At 45.8% G+C, this 19,728-nt stretch overlaps 1 protein-coding gene across 1 annotated transcript in view; it reads right to left on the bottom strand.

The window, feature by feature from the left end:
* LOC148508691 (uncharacterized) overlaps positions 1 to 19,470 on the bottom strand; it is a 96,559-nt gene extending 77,089 nt beyond the window's left edge. Inside the window, exons 1-7 of the mRNA XM_088444192.1 lie at positions 13,705 to 19,470; positions 6,828 to 6,974; positions 6,071 to 6,162; positions 4,761 to 4,794; positions 2,721 to 2,742; positions 1,877 to 1,901; positions 859 to 897 (exon numbers count right to left, since the gene is read on the bottom strand). Coding sequence (XP_088300318.1) covers positions 859 to 897; positions 1,877 to 1,901; positions 2,721 to 2,742; positions 4,761 to 4,794; positions 6,071 to 6,105 — 155 coding nt within the window. The 5' untranslated portion in view covers positions 6,106 to 6,162; positions 6,828 to 6,974; positions 13,705 to 19,470. The remainder of the gene's footprint in view (positions 1 to 858; positions 898 to 1,876; positions 1,902 to 2,720; positions 2,743 to 4,760; positions 4,795 to 6,070; positions 6,163 to 6,827; positions 6,975 to 13,704) is intronic.
* Positions 19,471 to 19,728: the final 258 nt, after the last annotated feature.

The following is a 19,728-nucleotide window of genomic DNA, read 5'->3' as shown; positions in this document are numbered from 1 at the left end:
GGCACCATTATCACTAATGCACTAAGGGCCTGATTCAGAGTTGGACACTAATGCAATCCCAGCTGAGATTTTGTACACAATGCAGCTGCAAAATTATGCTTATTCTTGCAAAAATCATCAGGGCATAGGTACACCCATTGCTGCCTTTTAATCTGCGTACAACATCACTTACCTGAGTAAATATATTTATAACATCCATACACATCGAGCAGCCATCTTGTCCTAGCAGCAGGTCCGACCATCTACAGACACTGCAGCTCTCTTTGCAAGCTAAGAGCTCTCATGCTGCAAATGCAATTGCAATGGCTAATTTGTGCACGCCCGTGAAACGGCGCTCAAATGGTCAGACACGCCTACGTTTTTCTGACAAGCCCCGTTATCACCCCAAAAGGCTGACTACCTGTCTCTCACTTTGCGAGTGGATCCTCTGTGCGGACGTAAATGCAAAGCAATAACGGTGCATGCCCATTGCTACTTATACGCATGTGTACTGGCAAACAATCGCTCGATCTGCGTAAATATCTCCATTGAGTCCGTCTCTGAATCAAACCCTGATGGGTATATTTACTAAAGTGAAAGTTTTTAGAAGTGATGTTGCCCATAGTAACCACGCGGATGCTGTCTATTATTTTCTAGGATGTAGCAGAGAAATTATAGCTACAATCTGATTGGTTACTATAGGTAACACCACCACTTTTCATTTTAAAAGCTTTAGTAAATCTACCCCCAAGTCCCAACTTGCATGATCCTTGCTGTAAGAGCAGGCACACCAAGCATGGCTACACCTACATCAACCTGGAGGAAATAATAATTTCTTGCAATGGCAGGAAAACATGAGTTTGTGATATGGATACATACCCAAATACTACTTTATGGTTTCTCACTGTTTCCATAAATCTGAAATGTAAATGGTTACAAAAAGATGACTAATATTGTATGCTTGCCAGCAAAATATATTCAGCAATACTTTTTTCTATTGAACCGGTGAACCTTGCTCTAGTCAAATGGCCCTAAAACCAGGGGCAATGTCAAGGCCAATGATAATATTGTATTCCTATTCTTAAAGTAGTGATGATAAATTTACTAAAGTGAGAGTTTTTAGAAGTGAGTTTTAGAAGAGATGTTGCCCATAGCAACCAATCAGATTCTACTTAACATTTAACTAGCACCTTCTAGAAAATAATAGCTAGAATCTGATTGGTTTCTATGGGCAACATCTCTTCTAAAACTCACTTCTAAAATCTCTCAATTTAGTAAAATTACCCCATATTATTAGTCTATAGTGTTCGGGGGAGGGGATTAGGATATTATAATATTAGTAACCAAGATACCTTCTGTAACTATATATTTCTCAGCATGAATTTTATAGTAACGTCTTGCATGGCTGAGTTAGTTCTCTACAGGAAGAACCCCAGAGAAACCTTCTAGTGATGTCACATTTCACTGACAGCTAAAAACAGAACTGATACAATATTTAGGTGTCCACCACTAACATTATGGGTTAAGTCGTGTCCATATTAGTTTTATATATTGTGTCTTATTCAGTCCCCCAGCACTGAAATGTAGATTCTCCATTTAGAAGAGAGAAGAATCCCATAAGTGATAAACTGATGGACAATGTTTCCACCATTAATAGCGGCGTTCTTGCTGAATCTGGAGTATGACGTGGAGCTACACAGGCAAATACAGATAAGCCAGATGTATAAGAAACTAAAATGTGTCATGGTTATCACTGATCTTCTGAAAAAGTTCATGAAAATAAAATAAATAAATGAAATATGCTCCAAGAAAAAAACATTGTATATGAGAACTTCATGTCATTATTTATGGGACTTTCACGAGATGGATAACTGTACTAATCAAATAATATATTTACGCATCGTCTGGATCAGAATCTGAATCTGAAAAACAAAATACATGTCATTTAGTTATGTTAGCTGTTATAAAGTAGCATATAATACAACAGTGTATGCCAACCAGTACTGTAATTAGGGGTGTGCGAGCGGTGCCACCGCACAGAGGGCCTGATTCAGCAAGGAACTCACACTAGCAGGTGCATGCACCAATCCGCTGCTAGTATATGCTAATCAGTGCATACGCACGGAAACCTCAGCACAAGATGCAAATTCCCACCACAAGATAAAGCCGCCCACCACTGGCGTGATTGACAGCATAAACATCGGGAACATTGAGTGCCATCGAAGCTGCGTGAAAACTAAAGGTAGACCTGACCCTGCTGCAGCACTTAAGAGATTCCTGCACACAGAGAGGAGCCCAACTGCATGCGGCACCACTAAGATTAATTTATGTACACCCATGTAACGGCGTGCGAACACACAGGCACGTCTGTGTTTGGCCGACCACCCCCCTGTCACCACCCACAAATGGCACTTCCTGTCAATCATCATTGGAGGTCTCTGCGGGCACCCTGCGTACTCTGAGAGAGCCCTTAGCGTACTCTGCAACCTGTTCGCGCACGCGCAATGCGATGCATACGCAGATCGCAAACAACGGCTCACACCGTGCGTTCTCCCACTTGCGTTACTTGCTGAATCAGGCCCAGAGTGCAGAGCCCTGTGAGAGCCACCGCCACTCACCCACGGCCCCTATAACTGGCTAGCAGGGTGCTTGGAATGGTACCCTGCAGCCAGAATCACTGCTTCACTGCCACCTGAGCATCCTGAATTGTAATAAAGAATATTTACAATGCCAACACATACCTGCCTCCAGGGATTCTCCAGCCTGTAATAGTACAAAGCAGCATGTAAGCAGAGGAACAATTATACACACAGAAACATGTACAACACAATTCAGCAGGGCTGCCATCAGGGGGGGACTGTCGGGACTACTGTTCCACGCCTGGACACTAAGGGGTAAATTTACTAAGATGGGAGTTCTATTAAGAAGTGATGTTGCCCAAAGCAACCAATCAGATTCCAGGTATTATCTTCTAGAAGGTGCTAGGTAAATGAGAAGTAGAATCTGATTGGTTGCTATGGGCAACATCACTTTTTAAATAAAACTCCCATCTTAGTAAATTTACCCCTAAGACAGAGAAGGGGTGCCTGGCCCACTCCTGCCACCTGCCCACCGCCGCTACAGCCAGGCTAGGTGAAAGACCCCCCCATCCTACACCCGCTGCTGCCGCTACTGCCAGTGCAAATAATGTATATGGGGACCCCGGACGGTCTGCTCCCCAACCTGTCTCTACTGAAAGGAACCCGCCATGTGAGAGGTCCCAGTCCTGCTGTCCGACGTCCGTCCCCTCTGCAGTGTAGATGCACAATAAAGTTTATCCAGCGCGCGTGATGTCATGACGCTACCGTGCGCCACTGAAGGACTAGGAGAGAAGAGCCGCAGTGCCCGAGTAGCAGCCGGGAACACAAGAAACATGGTAAGATTAAAATGGTGGCTGAGGCAGGCAAAAGAGGGCTGCAACACCACTGTCTGAAGGGCTTCTGAGAATGAGGCAGAAGGTGGCCGGGAAGAGGAATCGTCAGAGTGCAGGGCTGGATAGGTGGCTGTATGTATGTGTATATATATATATATATATATATATAAATACAATGCTGGCGGCACTCAGGAGACTTTTGCCAATAAATAAACTTCTGTGCTTTAATCAACGTTTCGGGGTCTGACGGCCCCTTCCTCAGGATACACAACATGTTGCGTATTCTGAGGAAGGGGCTGTCACGCCCCAAAACGATGACTAAAGCACAGAAGTTTATTTATTGCCAAAAGTCTATTGAGTGAAGCTAGCATTGTATTCTTATATTGTGGGGGATTCACACCCCAAAGGAGGGCACCAGGAGCAAGCTGTCTCCAATTAGGAGAGGAGTGCTGGACTGAACTTGGACTTATGTATATATATATAGATAGATATAGATATATATATACTGTAGCTGTTTGGAGGCATGTCATTGGCACCTAGTAGCAGCATGGCAGATACGGAATGGGTATATAATGCCGGCTGTTGGGATGCCTTCTATCAGAATACTGACAGCGGCATCCAGATGGTTGGTATCCTGACATGGGTCGGGTAAGTATACTTACCCTTCCTCCCCTAACCCTAACTCTCCCTTTTAGTAGCCTAACCATAACCCTCCCCACCCCGCACCCTAACCCTCCCCGTTAGTGCCTAAACCTAACCCTCCCCCCTTCGTGCCTAAACCTAACCTTTCCCCCTTAGTGCCTAACCCTAACCCCCCCTACCCCAGTGGTGCCTAACCTTCCCCCCTAGGGGTGCCTAACTCTAAACTCCCCCCCAAAAACCTAACCCTAACCCTTAAACCTAACCTTCCCCCCGAAGCTAACGCTAAGGGCGCCCCGGACTTACCTCGTTCGGGCTTGCATCCTTTGGCAATCTGGCATCAGGATTAAGATAGGCGTCGGTTTTCGATGCCTATCTTAAGTCCCTAGTCGGGATTCTGCTGTCAGTATCGAAACCGGCGGCATTGCGGCCGCCGTTCTCATAACTGCATTCCGGCAGGCAAATTTGCTGCATGGGCAGATGCAACTGTATCTTGAAGTGCGTCTAGCTCTGCATATCGCTATACAGGGCCGTAAGGAGAGGTGGGACTAGCCGTACATACCGTCGGCACTTGGTGCTCTCCTCAAGTGTTTGTTTTCCGCATTGTGTGTGTGGGGAGGGGGAGGTTTGAGCCCTGTCTGTTTTGTTAGTCCCGGGCCCCACAATTTCTGATGGCAGCCCTGCAGTTCAGCATTTATATTTATTATGTTGTGAAACAAATTACAATTACCTCAGTATCTTCAGTGTCTTCCAACATGTGAAGGCTACAAAAGAAAATACAGAGTTAGTATAACTATCTTGGCAGTTGTATAGTCACAGCTGCTACTATTGCAAGGGTATGCAGTCGTGAAGCCGGCGGATCTAATCCCGACAGCCGGCTTCCTGACTGCTTTACTACCGGCGAGGGTTAAATGACAGGCATCTAAATCTAGACGCCTGTCATTTTACCGACGCCGGGAGACCGGCGCTCGGCATCCCGATCGAAGGGATGCCAGGCGCCGCTGCGGACAGCCGGCGCTTAGGTTTAGGGCTCCCAGGGGGGACTTAGGGTTAGGCACCCCCCTGGGGGACTTTTTTTTTATGCGGTGGGGAAGGGGGGGTTAGGTTTAGGCACTGGGGGGAAGGTTAGGGGTAGGCACCCCTAAGGAGGGTTAGGGTTGGGGGGGGAGGTTAGGTTAGTTAATACTTACCTATAGGATGATCGGGATTTTCAGCCATGTCGGCGAGCCGCTGTCGGGATTTGAACCGCCGGACCGAAGTCCGGTGGTAATTCATACCGATGCCATTGCAAGACACATGGGGAGCTGCATTGTAGCATAGCACCAGGCATATATCACATACACTTACACTCTTCTCTAATACAGCAGAAACAACTGTACGTCTCATACACACCCAAACTAATCTATAAAACACACTCAGAAAAACTTAATGTATTAATAGACAACAAAGGAAACACCTATTAGCTTCAGTGATGCATTTGTAAACATCCAACCATAAGATCTTCACTAGTCATCACCCAGTATTTGCACCTGCCCCTGTTCAACCAGATAGAATATGGCTTCCTCAGACCTGTATGTGTACAGTATTTGTGCCCAGGTATGATTGTGTTCACAATTGTATGATCAGACCCCTACTGAGCTTGGCCTACATTAGAATGCCTCCCTTCCCTGTCCCTCCATCTGTGTAGGTGTAAATGCCTCTCCCCCATAATTTTGGGCATATCACATAAGCTACACTAGAGGAGCTGGTGTAGTGCTCACTCTGCATCAGCCCAACTGTATGTAACATAGTGACTTTTAGGCTGCATCTAGAAAACTATAAGTAACACACAAGGCTCTAAGTAAGCAACAGGTCCTCATACATTATATAACTGGTCACACAGCAAAATTACTCATTCAAAAAGTCAAAACCACCTTGTACATACAGGTATCATCCATTTAGTAGAGTAAAAAACTAAGCAAATAAAAAAAAACAAGACTTAGGGGTCTAATAAATAAAAATACTCTCCAATTCCATCTTATAGATAGTTACATACAGTACCTCAGGGAACTCATGGACATGCTGCGTCTCAGCATTGCTATATTCCCAAATACTTTAAGTACAAATGTACGCGCTCAAAATTTCTTCTTACACTGAAAATAAAAATAGTTGTTATAGAAAAGTAAAAGCAATAATTGTATTAGGAATGCTCCTTGTTAGCAATAACTCCCATTCTAATTGTTCCTACTGTGTCAAGGCCGATTTCATAGGTGGATTAAGAAATGTAATGTAATGGGACTCATTTACATAGCACCAATCAGCTGAGTTGCTGGATAAAATCCCCTTTGGATGTGCTGTGCGACTTATTTCCACTGAAGTGCATGGGTTTAGGGAACACATTGGTGGAGGAACAGGAGCACTGGCCCATAGAGGGAGCTGGCCAGAGAGAGATGTTCCTTGTACAGTACGGGGTAGACACAAAGCTGCATCATGGTTTTAGGAGCAATGCAAAGGCAATGTTACATTTTGTAGGATGAGATTATTGCATGAGATAAATGGGAGCATCTAGCGCCTTCCAGCTACACTTCAGTAGAATAGCACATAAGATGCATTGTGTCCAATGTATTACAGATACCATAGGTAAGTACCACTAATTACATAAGCAATGGTTTAGATTATATTATTACAGAATAAATGAAGGGAAGGATAGAAAATAGGTAATGTCCTATAGAATGTGATGGAAGAGATATATAGGAGGATAATATTGGGAAAAGATAGAAAATGACAGGATAAGACTTGGGCCTATTAGAAAACATACCTGCTACCATCTACCTCACTGTAAGAAGTGAGAGTTCCAAGCCAGTAGCTCAGCACATCATTTGACACCATTGTGATGTCACAGTGCCCAAGCTCAGTAATTCATTATGACATCACTTCGTGTCATCATCATCATCACCAGCATCTGCTGTAAAGTGACCACAAAAATGCTTTTATAACCTATACATACAGCATGGTCATATCATTTCATACAGTTGTATAAGGGGCACAACTAAATGTACAAAGCCTTGGAGAGAGATAATGTACCAACCAATCAGCTCCTAACGGTCATTTTTCAAACAGCCTATAAAGTGACAGGAGCTGATTCTTTGGTTGGTTTATCTCTCTCCACTTTATTTCTATCCAAGGTTTAGAGGTTTATTTCTGAGTAATTTAAACATATTAAAATATGAATACATTTAGGACAACTATTAACTTATAAGATCATATCAAAATGAAAACATACAACATAAAATTGAATTGTATAACCTAATGACTTCAGCAAATCGATTAGAAGAATAATTCACTAACAGTGAATATGTTAGAACGCAAGCTCTCATGAGCAGGGCCCTCTTTTCTTATGTGCTTCTCCTACACTTACTTATGCTATAATTTACTCCCAACTCCCCGCAATGAAACCTAACACTTGGTTGCGGACACCTTGCTGCCTATGTAAGTGTTATGATCACTAATGCAGCAATGTTTAGAAACCATGTCCTTGTCCTGCATTGTTCTGTACTGCTAATAATTGTTTTCTTATGTGCTCATTTGTTTATATTGTCTGTAAGGTACTGTGGAACCCTTGTGGTGGCATATAAATAAAGAATAAAAATTTATAAAAAATGGATGGGATTATATATATATATATATATATATATATATATACATACATACAATCAGGTCAGGTCCATAAATATTGGGACATTGACAGAATTTTCATATTTTGGCTTCTATTCACCACCACAATGGCTTTGAAATGAAACAAACAAGACGTGCTTTAACTGCAGACTTTCAGATTTAATTTGAGGGTAATTACATCCAAATCAGGTGAACGGTGTAGGAATTACAACGGTTTCTATATGTGCCTCCCACTTTTTAAGGGGCCAAGAGTAATGGGACTATCAACTCAAAAGCTATTTCATGGACAGGTGTGGGCTATTCCCTCATTATTTCATTATCAATTAAGCAGGTAAAAGGTCTGGAGTTGATTCTAGGTGTGACATTTGCATTTGGAATCAGTTGCTGTCGACTCTCAATATGAGATCCAAAAGAGCTGTCACTATCAGTGAAGCAAGCCATCATTAGGCTGAAAAATCAAAACAAACCCATCAGAGAGATAGCAAAAACATTAGATGTGGCCAAATCAACTGTTTGGAACATTCTTAAAAAGAAAGAACGCACCGGAGAGCTCAGCAACACCAAAAGACCCGGAAGACCACGGAAAACAACTGTGGTGGATGACAGAAGAATTATTTCCCTGGTGAAGAAAAACCCCTTCACAACAGTTGGCCAAATCAAGAACACTCTCCAGGAGGTAGGTGTATATGTGTCAAAGTCAACAATCAAGAGAAGACTTCACAAGAGTGAATATAGAGGGTTCACCACAAGATGTCAACTATTGGTGAGCCACAAAAACAGAAAGACCAGATTAGAGTTTGCCAAACAACATCTAAAAAAACCATTACAGTTCTGGAACAACATCCTATGGACAGATGAGACAAAGATCAACTTGTACCACAGTGATGGGAAGAGAAGAGTAAGGAGAAGGAAAGGAACTGCTCATGATCCAAAACATACCACCTCATCAGTGAAGCATGGTGGTGGTAGTGTCATGGCATGGGCATGTATGGCTGCCAATGGAACTGGTTCCCTTGTATTTATTGATGATGTGACTGCTGACAAAAGCAGCAGAATGAATTCTGAAGTGTTTTCGGCAATATTATATGCTCATATTCAGTCAAATGCTTCAGAACTCATTGGACGGCGCTTTACAGTGCAGATGGACAATGACCCGAAGCATACTGCAAAAGCAATCAAAGAGTTTTTTAAGGCTAAAAAGTGGAATGTTATGCAATGGCCAAGTCAATCCCCTGACCTGAATCCGACTGAGCATGCATTTCACTTGATGAAGACAAAACTGAAGGGAAAATGCCCCAAGAACAAGCAGGAATTGAAGACATTTGCAGTAGAGGCCTGGCAGAGCATCACCAGGGATGAAACCCAGCATCTGGTGATGTCTATGCATTCCAGACTTCAGGCTGTAATTGCCTGCAAAGGATTTGCAACAAAGTATTAAAAAGTGAAAGTTAGATTTAGGATTGTTTAGTTTGTCCCATTACTTTTGGCCCCTTAATAAAGTGGGAGGCACATATAGAAACCGTTGTAATTCCTACACCGTTCACCTGATTTGGATGTAATTACCCTCAAATTAAATCTGAAAGTCTGCAGTTAAAGCACATCTTGTTTGTTTCATTTCAAAGCCATTGTGGTGGTGAATAGAGGCCAAAATATGAAAATTCTGTCAATGTCCCAATATTTATGGACCTGTGTATATATATATATATACACACATACATACACACTGTATATGTACATACATATATCATCTGCTTACTGTGAGGGTAGTGGACAGGGTGGAAACCATATTAGCAATGACAATTGCTATTCTGCAACTAGTCGTAGGCATTCGCCAAACATGTTACCTCCACCTATTCCAATGCTAAAATCAATCTACCACCTAGAACAACTTGCGTGCAATACAGAGGGCATGATTTAACTTTTGGAGTGCCCATGTGGGCTCCAATATGTAGGACAAACTAAAAGAAAAATTATAATTAGAATTGCTGAGCATATATATATAACATAAAGAGAGGGTTAAAAACACAGTGTGTCCCTACATTTTTCAGAAAAACATAATAAAGATCCATCAGGTTTAAAATTTATCGGTATACAGAAAATCATGTCTCACTGGAGAGGAGGAAATATAGTAGATACATTAAAAAGAAATGAAACTAAATGGATCTACTCTTTAAAAACACTTCATTCATTAGGGCTTAATGCAGATATAGAACTTAATGTTTTACTTTAAAAATTGCAAATTATCTCTTTTTTGATACCTAAGGGTAACCCCTGACCTATAACTATTTTTTATTATGTGTTTTTTGTTGTCTTGTTTTGTCTTGTGATGTTTGTCCACTGAACCATATGGCTTCTATTAACCATGAGGTTACCGCCAATTTCGGCCATTTTAGTGATGACCACTTCTGGTCTTTTATCAATTTTTCAATAAAGTTTTGCCAATATAAGGAAGTAATGAATGACCAGATCATATCCTTGAAAGGTATGAAACGCGTTGGACCCACTATCTGAGTGGAGGAAGAGGAGCGGAGCCTTTGCTGTCTGATCCGCTGACGTCACTCTGTGCCGCTACGCACATCCGTTGCTGCCCCTCCAACACACTGCACACCTCCCGGCATTCACCGGCAGGAAAAGCCCATGCTGCTCAGGATTGAAGATACAGAGATACAGGTAGGGACAGTTAGTCTGCTTTGGACTCTATTTCACCATTGTGCACTTGCCTGGACCTGCTTCCTACCATCTTCAAAAGAGCTTAAACATTACTTATGTGTTCAGTGGGGTGTATTGTGTTTGTTTATATGTTTATTTGTTTGTCCACTTTGTTTTTTAATAGCGCTCGTTTCATATGCTTACAATTACCCCTTTTTTTTATATAACTGAGCCACTTTTGTTACATTATTAACACTGAGTGCAGTTCATTGAAACCATATCTCCTACCACCTACCGTTTTACAGCCAACAAGATCTAGAGAAATTAGCTTGAATTTCCCAAACTCACTGTTAGTTAATTATTTCTCTAATAGATTTGCCAAAATGAAACTACTCATCAGACCTATAACAGTCAGGGCCAGATTAAGGCTTGTGGGGGCCCCAGGGCAACTAGGTTGTGGGGGCCCCCTTCAAGCCACATAGCGCTGAGCCCAGCCCAGCCGTGCCCCCAGTAGCAGTCCCCCCAGGAGTACCCCTAGTAGTGATCCCCCCTCTATGCTGTGTCCCCCAGTAGTGGTCCCAGCAGTGTGCAGTGCCCCCAGTGTTATCCCCAGCAGTGCCCCTAGCAGTACCCCCCCTCTATACAGTGTCCCCTAGTAGTGGTCCCAACAGTGTGTGGTGCCCCCAGTAGTACCCCCAGCAGTGCCCTTAGGAGTAGTCCATCCCCCCCAGCAGTGCCCTTAGGAATAGTCCCCCCCCGAACAGTGCCCTTAGGAATAGTCCGTCCCCCCAGCAGTGCCCTTAGGAATAGTCACTCACCCCCCCCCCAGCAATGCCCTTAGGAATAGTCACTCACCCCCCCAGCAATGCCCTTAGGAATAGTCACTCCCATCGACGTCTCTCCCATCAGCCACTGCGGGAGCCGGAAGATGGATGCTCCGGCAGTGGGTCGCGGCGCAGCAGCCGATGAGAGTCTGTCTGACTCTCATCGGCTGCTAAAACAAACACACAGCTGCCGGTGGCGGCGGCTGTGTGTTTGTGCTGTGTAGTGCGGAGGGCACTTATGTGCCATCCGCACTACCGCCCTGCCCCAAGCTGATGCAGCAGCACTGACTGTGCTGCTGCATGCAGCAGCATTGACTGTGCTGCTGCATGCAGCTGCAGAGCGCCCTCCTCCCGGGAACAGGTGCCGCCGGCACCTGTTCTCGGCAGGGTCACATTGACCCTGTGTGGGGGCCCTCTGTGTGTGGGGGCCCAGGGACGACCGCCCCTGTTGCCCCCCCTTAATCCGGCCCTGATAACAGTGCATGTGGCGGATTTAACCTAAGGGTTACAGAGGCCCTAGTAAAATCTGCCACCACACATCATCCCCAGTGAGCTGCGGTCGCAGCAGCATTCATTACTTATTGACAGTGTAGGAGTGGAGATGGCCCAAGCCCCCAAAGATAGACCAGCTTTTAAAGAGGATGGTGCAAGTAGGAGCTTCTTCCTATTGGAAGCTTAGTGCTAATCTCACACCAGGCTGTATGAAACTCCTCCCCCTGGGACTGCCAGTCTGGTGTGTGATTTCCACCAGGAAGCCCACACTGCTCATCGCCAGACTTACAGTGCTTGCTGCAAACTATGCAGTACCTAGAAGCAGTTTTAGTGCGACTGCGCATACGTGAAAAATGATGGGCATTCTGGTGGCTGCTGAAATCCAATCTCAATCTGAGTGACGTTACCATGAAGAATCCCAGCTCTATTGTAATCTGGTGCTGACCCTGTGCAGCATTGTAGTGCTGCAATAGTTAATGCAAGAGTAGCTGCTGTGTTGTTAGCCTGCTACAGCACACTGACTGAACAGCAAGTGGGGTAAGGGGGCACTGACACAGACACAGTGCCGTGTCAATGCCAGGTGCCAGGTCACTGAGCTCAACAGCTTATCCATTTGAAGCAGGAGGAAAGAGGGCTCCTTTCCCGCTTTTCTACGCTTTGCATGGGCTCCAGTCCAGCCTCCAACTCCAGTGACAGCAGTAATGGTAAGTGGAGGAGGAAAGGTGAAAGATATTTTGGGAAGGTTTTATCTTAAACCCCTTTGTGGGTATAATGGGAAACCTGATGGTATTTTAAGGGGCATTGGGGTGATGTCTAACGACACTTGGAAAGGCTTGGATGGCATATGTGGGCAGGGCCGGTGCTAGGGTGTTTGGCGTCCTCCTGCAAACTATAAATTTGAGCCCTTCCAGTTTTCTACATAGGACAGCAGTAGTGCCCCTTATGCCGTGTCCTCAGTAGTAGTGCCCTTTATACAGTGTCCCCAGTAGTAGTGCCCCTTATACAGTGCCCCAGTAGTAGTGCCCATTATGCAGTGCTCCAGTAGTATTGCCCCTTATACAGTGCCCCCAGTAGTAGTGCCCCTTATACAGTGTCCCCAGTAGTATTGCCCCTTATATAGTGCCTCCAGTAGTAGTGCCTCTTATACAGTGCTCCAGTATTAGTGCCCCTTATACAGTGCCCCTTATACAGTGCCTCCAGTAGTAGTGCCCCTTATATAGTGCTCCAGTAGTATTGCCCCTTATGCAGTGCCCCCAGTAGTATTGCCCATTATGCAGTGCCCCCAGTAGTAGTGCCCCTTATACAGTGCCCCCAGTAGTACTGCCCCTTATACAGTGCCTCCAGTAGTAGTGCTCCTTACACATACAGACACAGACACACACACAACACAATACTATACTTACCTGAAGCCCCGCTCCTGCACCCGCCCCTGTCCAACTGTTCTTTCCTTGGTCCTCGTGCTGGGAAATATGGGAGAGACATCATAATGTCTCTCCCTTCACCCACCATGGGAGCCAGAAGGCGGAGCTCAGGAGTGGTCTCCAGCCTCTGGCTGCCGCTGCAGGGAAGGAGCTGCTGGGCGCCTGCTGGTAACAAAATTTCAGCGGGCATCCAGCAGATGGAGTAGGCAGCGGTGGCACCTCTCCAGCCCGGTAATTCCTTACATTGCACCGGCCCTGCCCCTAACCCTTTCTCCCTGCAACCTAAACCTAACCCTCCACCTCAGTCTAAACCTAACCATCTCCTTAGTGCCTAACCCTTCCCCTAAACCCAGTACTTACCTCCGGGATCCCGGCAATCGGGATGCCAGCGCCGGTATTCTGATACGTGTCAGGATTCCAGCGACAGCATTCTGAACGCCGGAATCCCCGCAGTTTCGATTATGACCGCATCCCTAATTAATAATAATAAATAGTATATTTAATACTCTGAATGAAATATACACTGTGTATATTACATTTAAAATATTACATATATTATTTATTATATTAATACACATATACATATTACCTTATTAAATAAATATATTATAAACGTTTAAAATAAAACATTTACCTTTTTTTCTGCAACTATTTGTTTCTTCTGTCTTCTCCACTCATTTTCAATTTCTTGATGCTCCTCTTTGGCTGGACACCGTTTCATTCTACTCCTGACCTGTTATAAGAGGAGAGGGGAACATAGGGAGCAGAGAGGAGGGAAGGCGGCACTGGAGACTGCATTCATTCAGAGAGCCAGGTCAGGTGCATAGGGGAGAAGAGCCAGGTCACGTGGGGAGGGGAGTAGAGCCATATCAGGTGGGGAGGGGAGCCAGGTCATGTGGGGAGGGGAGGAGAGCCAGGTCACGTGGGGAGGGGAGCCATGTCAGGTGGGGAGGGGAGGAGAGCCAGGTCATGTGGGGAGGGGAGGAGAGAAGGGAGGGAAGGGGACCCGGCAGGGGAACAAGAGCTGCAGTGCCACCGGCGAAGAGTCGCTCGGGCTCAGTCCCAGCCTGCTGCTTGGCTGTCAGTCAGTTCGACAGCACTGCAGGCCCAGCAGCAGGTCAGGTGCAGCCACGCAGTGCAAACATGTGGAAGGGGGGAATCCGGCCATAGAAAAATATGAGCGGCGGTGGAGGAGCCGCTCAGCCAAGCATGCTCAGCCCACTGCCTGGTTGTCATTTAACAGCAGGTCTCACAGACGCAGCTGCAGATAGGAGGAAGGGGGAGACCCAGCCACGGGGAACGAGCTGCGGTGCTGCCGTTGGCGGTGAGGAGCTGTTCATGAGTGATACTGAGCCTGATTGTCATTCAACAGCAGGTAAGGCTTAGCCCAGCAGGGAGGGCAGGAAGGGGATGCCCAGCCAGGAAGAGGGAGAACGTTCTGAACAGGCGAGTGTGTGTGAGTGGCTCTTCACATACACACTGGGCCAAATGTAATAGGGTGAGAGTTTAGAAAATGTGAGAGTTTAGCAGTAAAACTCTTATACTAATACATTGATCGAGTTGTATTTTCAGTACAGGAAACACCTGGATGAGAGTTTAAATCTTGAGGGTTTTTTGAGTCTGAAAAATATGAAAGTTTGCATGTTCTGTGACTTTATTACATTGGCTGAGTTTAAAACTGTTTTGCCCACTGTGTGTGTGAAGAGCCGCTCATACTCAACTGCCATTCTCTGCAGTAGGCTGCCGCTGCCTGTCATACAGTTCAACAGGCTCAGCGGCAGCCGGCAGCAGCAACAAAGTACTCAGCAACTCTGCAGGGAGAGCGACGGCACCTCCCTGCAGTGCAGGCTATGCTGAGTGGGTTGCGCCGGCCCTGTATGTGAGGGAGCATGATGACAATTAAAGGGGTGTGATGCATGTGGATCATGTCTGATAGCATGTAAAGGGAGTCTGAAGGCATGTAAAGGCATTAATGTGGTCTGATGCTGTGTATATACACAATGCTGTGCAAATGTTTTAGGCAGGTGTGGAAAAAAATGCTGCAAAGTAAGCAAGCTTTCAAAAATAGAAGTGTTAATCGTTTATTTTTATCAATTACCAAAACGCAAGAAGAGAATTCTAAATCAAATCAATATTTGGTGTGACCACCCTTTGCCTTCAAAACAGCATCAATTCTTCTAGGTACACTTGCAGAAAGTCAGGGATTTTTTAGGCTTATAGTGAGGTGTATGTATACTTGCCAACTTTCCCTGATTATCAGGGAGACTCCCTGAAATAGTAGCAATCTCTCTGTCTCCCTGAAAAGTCCAGCAATCTCACTGATTGTACCTTATCCCCATTATGTAGCTGTTATATATATAATAAAAACAAATATATACAGTACATTCAAATGGGATCATTAGTGTAATTTCCCTGCATTGGTTATAAGGCACAATGATCCCTATGGCTATATTAATTTTTTGAAAAATATCAGTGTGTTTTCTTCAACACGTAGATCTTACTAACTGCTTTGGGGATCGTTTACATTTGGATGTAAGTCAGTTTTAATGACACGCCTCTCAGATGTAGCAGTACACGCCCACTTTACCGCTGCGCTCATAGGTATTGCTGTCACAATCTCCCTGAAATGCTTTTTCAAAAGTAGGCAAGTATGGGTGTATGATGGACCAATCATACCAAACAGGTGAAAATGATCATATGTAGGTTGAAACATAGTCATTAACTGAAACAGAAACAGCTGTGTAGGAAGCTTAAAACTGGGTGAGGAACAGCCAAACTCTGCTACAAAGGTGAGGTTGTGCAAGACAGTTTCAGGTCACAGGTCACATGCCATGGCAAAACTAAGCATAGCAACAAGACACAAGGTAGTTATACTGCATTAGCAAGGTCTCACCCAGGCAAAGATTTCAAAGCAGACTGGTGTTTAACCACTTAATTAATTATTTTTCCAAAAACCACACAGAAATTGTGTTATTTAAATGTTATTTAAAAAAAAAAAAAAAAACACTGTATATCAAAAAAATTGCAATTTTGGCCTATGTGTTCAACTATCTATAGAAACCATTGATTGTTTGAGTCCACAGCACCGATGTTTCCTTAACATCGGTTCGCAAACCATCGATGGTCCCACACCCCTGCTGGACCCCTTCGCACCCCGCCACGGACGCCGCTGGACCCCCGCACCCTGCCATGGATGCCTCTGAACTCCCGCAATGCAAGCCAGACCCCCACGTATTGTATATACTGAAAAAAATCCCATATCCATACTTAGCACACATCTCCAATGTTTTGGGGGCTGTGCATACGCAGGACCCATTCTTGCATGTGTAGAACGGGTCCTGTGATGATTTACTTGCTGCAGCATTTGGTGGGCCGAGCGGGGGTGTGGCTTACCATTATTCCAGGAAACAAGGGCGTGTTGTCCGTTTTCTGGGAGGGAGTAGGTCAGGGTCTGATGGTCGCAATGGTGATCCCAGGCTGTGACCTCAGTCGCAGCGCTGGGATCGCAGATGCAGCAAGGATGTGTCTGTTTCCTATAAACACCTCATACTACTTTAGCATTTTAGATGGACGGAATTGTCCAGACGCTTGTGTGCGGCTCTGCAAATCAGTCCAACTTTGAATCTTGCCCTTTGTATTTACCTTCATGTGCTGCCCCTGAAGAACTTCAGTGATTGCCTCACAGGTCTCAGGTATTATATCTCCCAGGGCTTGCAAAGGGGACGTAGTTACTAGACCTGCAGACTAAATGTCTCCGGTCTATATCCCGACACCAGAAGACCGGCAAGGGATATAAGATAGGCGTCAAAATACCAATGCCTATCTTCATCCCGACGCCGGAGTGCCGAAGGTCGCCAGACCGATCGAAGTGAGTCCAGCTGTCCCTAGCACTTAGCCATGGGGAAAGGGGGGTTAGGTTTAGCCAACCCTGGGGGGATTTAGGCTTAGGCACCCCTCGGGGAGGGCTAGGCTAGGGGTAGGGGAGGTTAGGGTTAGGCGCCGCTGGGGGGAGATTAGGCTTAGGGTGCGGGGGTTGTGTTTAGGCACCCCCGGGGGGAACTTAGAGTTAGGCACCACCCTGGGAGTTTAGGGTTAGGCACCCCTAAGGGAGGGTTAGGGGGGAGAGGGGAGGGTTAGGTGATTTACCTGCTGCTATCAGGATTTTTTCCTATCAGGCTGATGCTGTTGGGATTTGAACCGGCATTTTAATCCCATTCCCTTGCAAAGATATAGCTGTACTGTACCTCAGATCAGCGAGTGTCCTTCCAAAAATCGTAATTGAGCCACCACTCCCTGTTCTGCTGAAATTGGTCTCCTAAAACAGGTGTCCTCCTTTTCTATGAGTGGGGTGACCAGTTGGAGAAGTTAGGGTCATCCATAAGCAGGACATTTCTGAAGTCATCAGGATTACTCTCACAATTCTCCTGTATCAATGGCATATGGGAATAGGTGTGTCACCTCTGCAGCCAAACTTTGGTTCAGCAACTACGCTTCTTGCTTCTCTCTTTTTTTAATTGCTCGCAGTGCTTTCATCATAGCAACTATACAACAAGCACAAGGTTTTATTTGGTTAAAACTTAGGATGGGGGAGTGTCAGGATGCGGCCTGGGATCAGCCGCTACTCACCTCCGCGCTGGCGTCCTTGGGCTTAGGTGTTCAGTCACTGGGAGTGGAGGTGAGTGGTGTCTGAGTATTCTCCCTGGGTCTGCTAGGGCTTCCGTGCGTGCGTCCTGGTTTACGGGCATGGGTGCAGCCATGTTGGTCCATATTACCTGACTAGTCTCTCCCAATGGCAGTCCTGTGGTCACACAGCTGATCCTCTGAGCCAATGACCAGCTACCCAGGGGTATTTAAGTCTGACTCCAGGAACAGAAAACTGCTGTTCAACTTCGTTGCTCCAGTGATTGTTTGGGTCTCCAGTGTTTTCTACGTTATATCCCCAGTGTATTGTTTCAGCCCTCACGCTGACCTCCCCAGTGTCACTTGTATTAGCTTCCATGCTAATTCTCAGCGTGTTACTTCTGCTTCATCACAGAACTCCAGTGTCTCATGTAACAGTTCCTGTGTTTTCTATTAGTGTGCTGCTCAGCTCCCAAGCTGACTGTGGGCCTGATTCAGAGCCGCTCGTAAGCGGCCGCTCGTTCACTCTGAGCGATGTTCGCACAACTGCGCATGCGTATGGGTCATAATGCGCATGCGCAAACCAGTCATTGCGGTCAGAAATCGTGCACTCGCAAAACAGTGAGGGGCTGCTAATTTGATTGACAGAATGTACAGTTTGTGGGTGGTGACAGGGGAAGGTGCTTGAAAACGGGGGAGTGGAGATCCGAACGCAGGCGTGCCTAACGGTAAAAAGGGAGTTTAATGGGAGTGCATAATTAGTAAAGGAGCGTCATCGACCACGTCACTTGGTTGTCTTTTAGCCTGAGCTGCTCGCAGTGATTGCGGTAGGAAAAACCTACAAGCACTGCGAACAGTTCAGATGCCTTTTGATGTACCTGATTAATCTAATAAATACCAGAGATGACGTGTGATGCGAACGGCAAAGGGGCGTCTTTACAAAATAGTAAGCGCATTTTTCGTTCGCTCGCTCAGACATAGAGGCGTCAACAAACCGCAAAGAGCGAGCGCTCAATTTAAATAGCTGGCCCCTTTTTTGGAACGACCGTCCGCAAATCGTGTCTGGCTCTGAATCAGGGCCTGTGTTACATGTGCCAGGATTCAAGCTAATTAGTAATTCAGCTGTCAGTCTGTATTCCTGTGATTACTTCTCCTACATTTCTTAGTTAATCGCCTGTGTTCAACTATTCATCTCAACTCCTGTGTCCAAGTATTCATTTCAACTCCTGTGTTCAACTATTCATTTCAACTCCTCTATTCAAGTATTCATTTCAACTCCTGTATTCAAGTATTCAGTTCAACTCCTGAGTTAAAGAATTCCGTTCAACTCCTGTGTTCAAGTATTCAGTTCATCTCCTGTGAACAAGTTTTACAGTGTCATTCCTTAGTTTCCTCGTCTCTCCCAGGTACCTAGCCAGGGGGCCGTGACCTGCTCACTCATTGTGGCGAAACCCACATCCCAATTGGAGGTCACTGGTGAAGACCACCGAGTGGGTTAGACTCCGCGCCTCTGGCTAGGTCTCGCCAACACCTGGGTTTGACCTTTATTAAGGGAACTAGGACTGTCACTTCCCCAGCTATCCGAACCCCCCAGCTCACCGTCTTCCACAGAGGAACTCTTGCATCATGACAGTGAGTTAACAGAATGTATTCTACACTCAGTACTACTGTAGAAAACATTGATGCGATGCTTCCAGTTCTCTTCCTGGCCAGCGGTTCAAATCCCGACAGTGGAAGCCTGGCAGAGGGGTGCGTAACCCTAACCTCCCCCCCAAGTGCCTAACCCTAACCCCCTTCTAAGTGCCTAAACCTAACTGCAGAGAAGTCCCTAACCTTCCCTGCAGCCTAAATCCAAGTCTCCCAGGGGGGTGCCTAACCCTAACCTCCCCCTGGGGGTGCCTAACCCCAACCCCCCCTTCCCTTAGCCTAAACCTAACCCTCCCGCCGTGGGTGCCTAACCCTAAGTCCCCCCCCAGTAGCAGAAGTACCTTGCCGGGATTAGGCAGTAGGGAAGCCGGGTGTCTGCATTTAGACCATC

Source organism: Taudactylus pleione, unplaced genomic scaffold (genome assembly GCF_031769625.1).
Source record: "Taudactylus pleione unplaced genomic scaffold, aTauple2 ptg000351l, whole genome shotgun sequence".
In the NCBI taxonomy this organism is placed as follows: Eukaryota; Metazoa; Chordata; class Amphibia; order Anura; family Myobatrachidae; genus Taudactylus; species Taudactylus pleione.
This window is presented reverse-complemented; position numbering and strand designations above follow the sequence as displayed.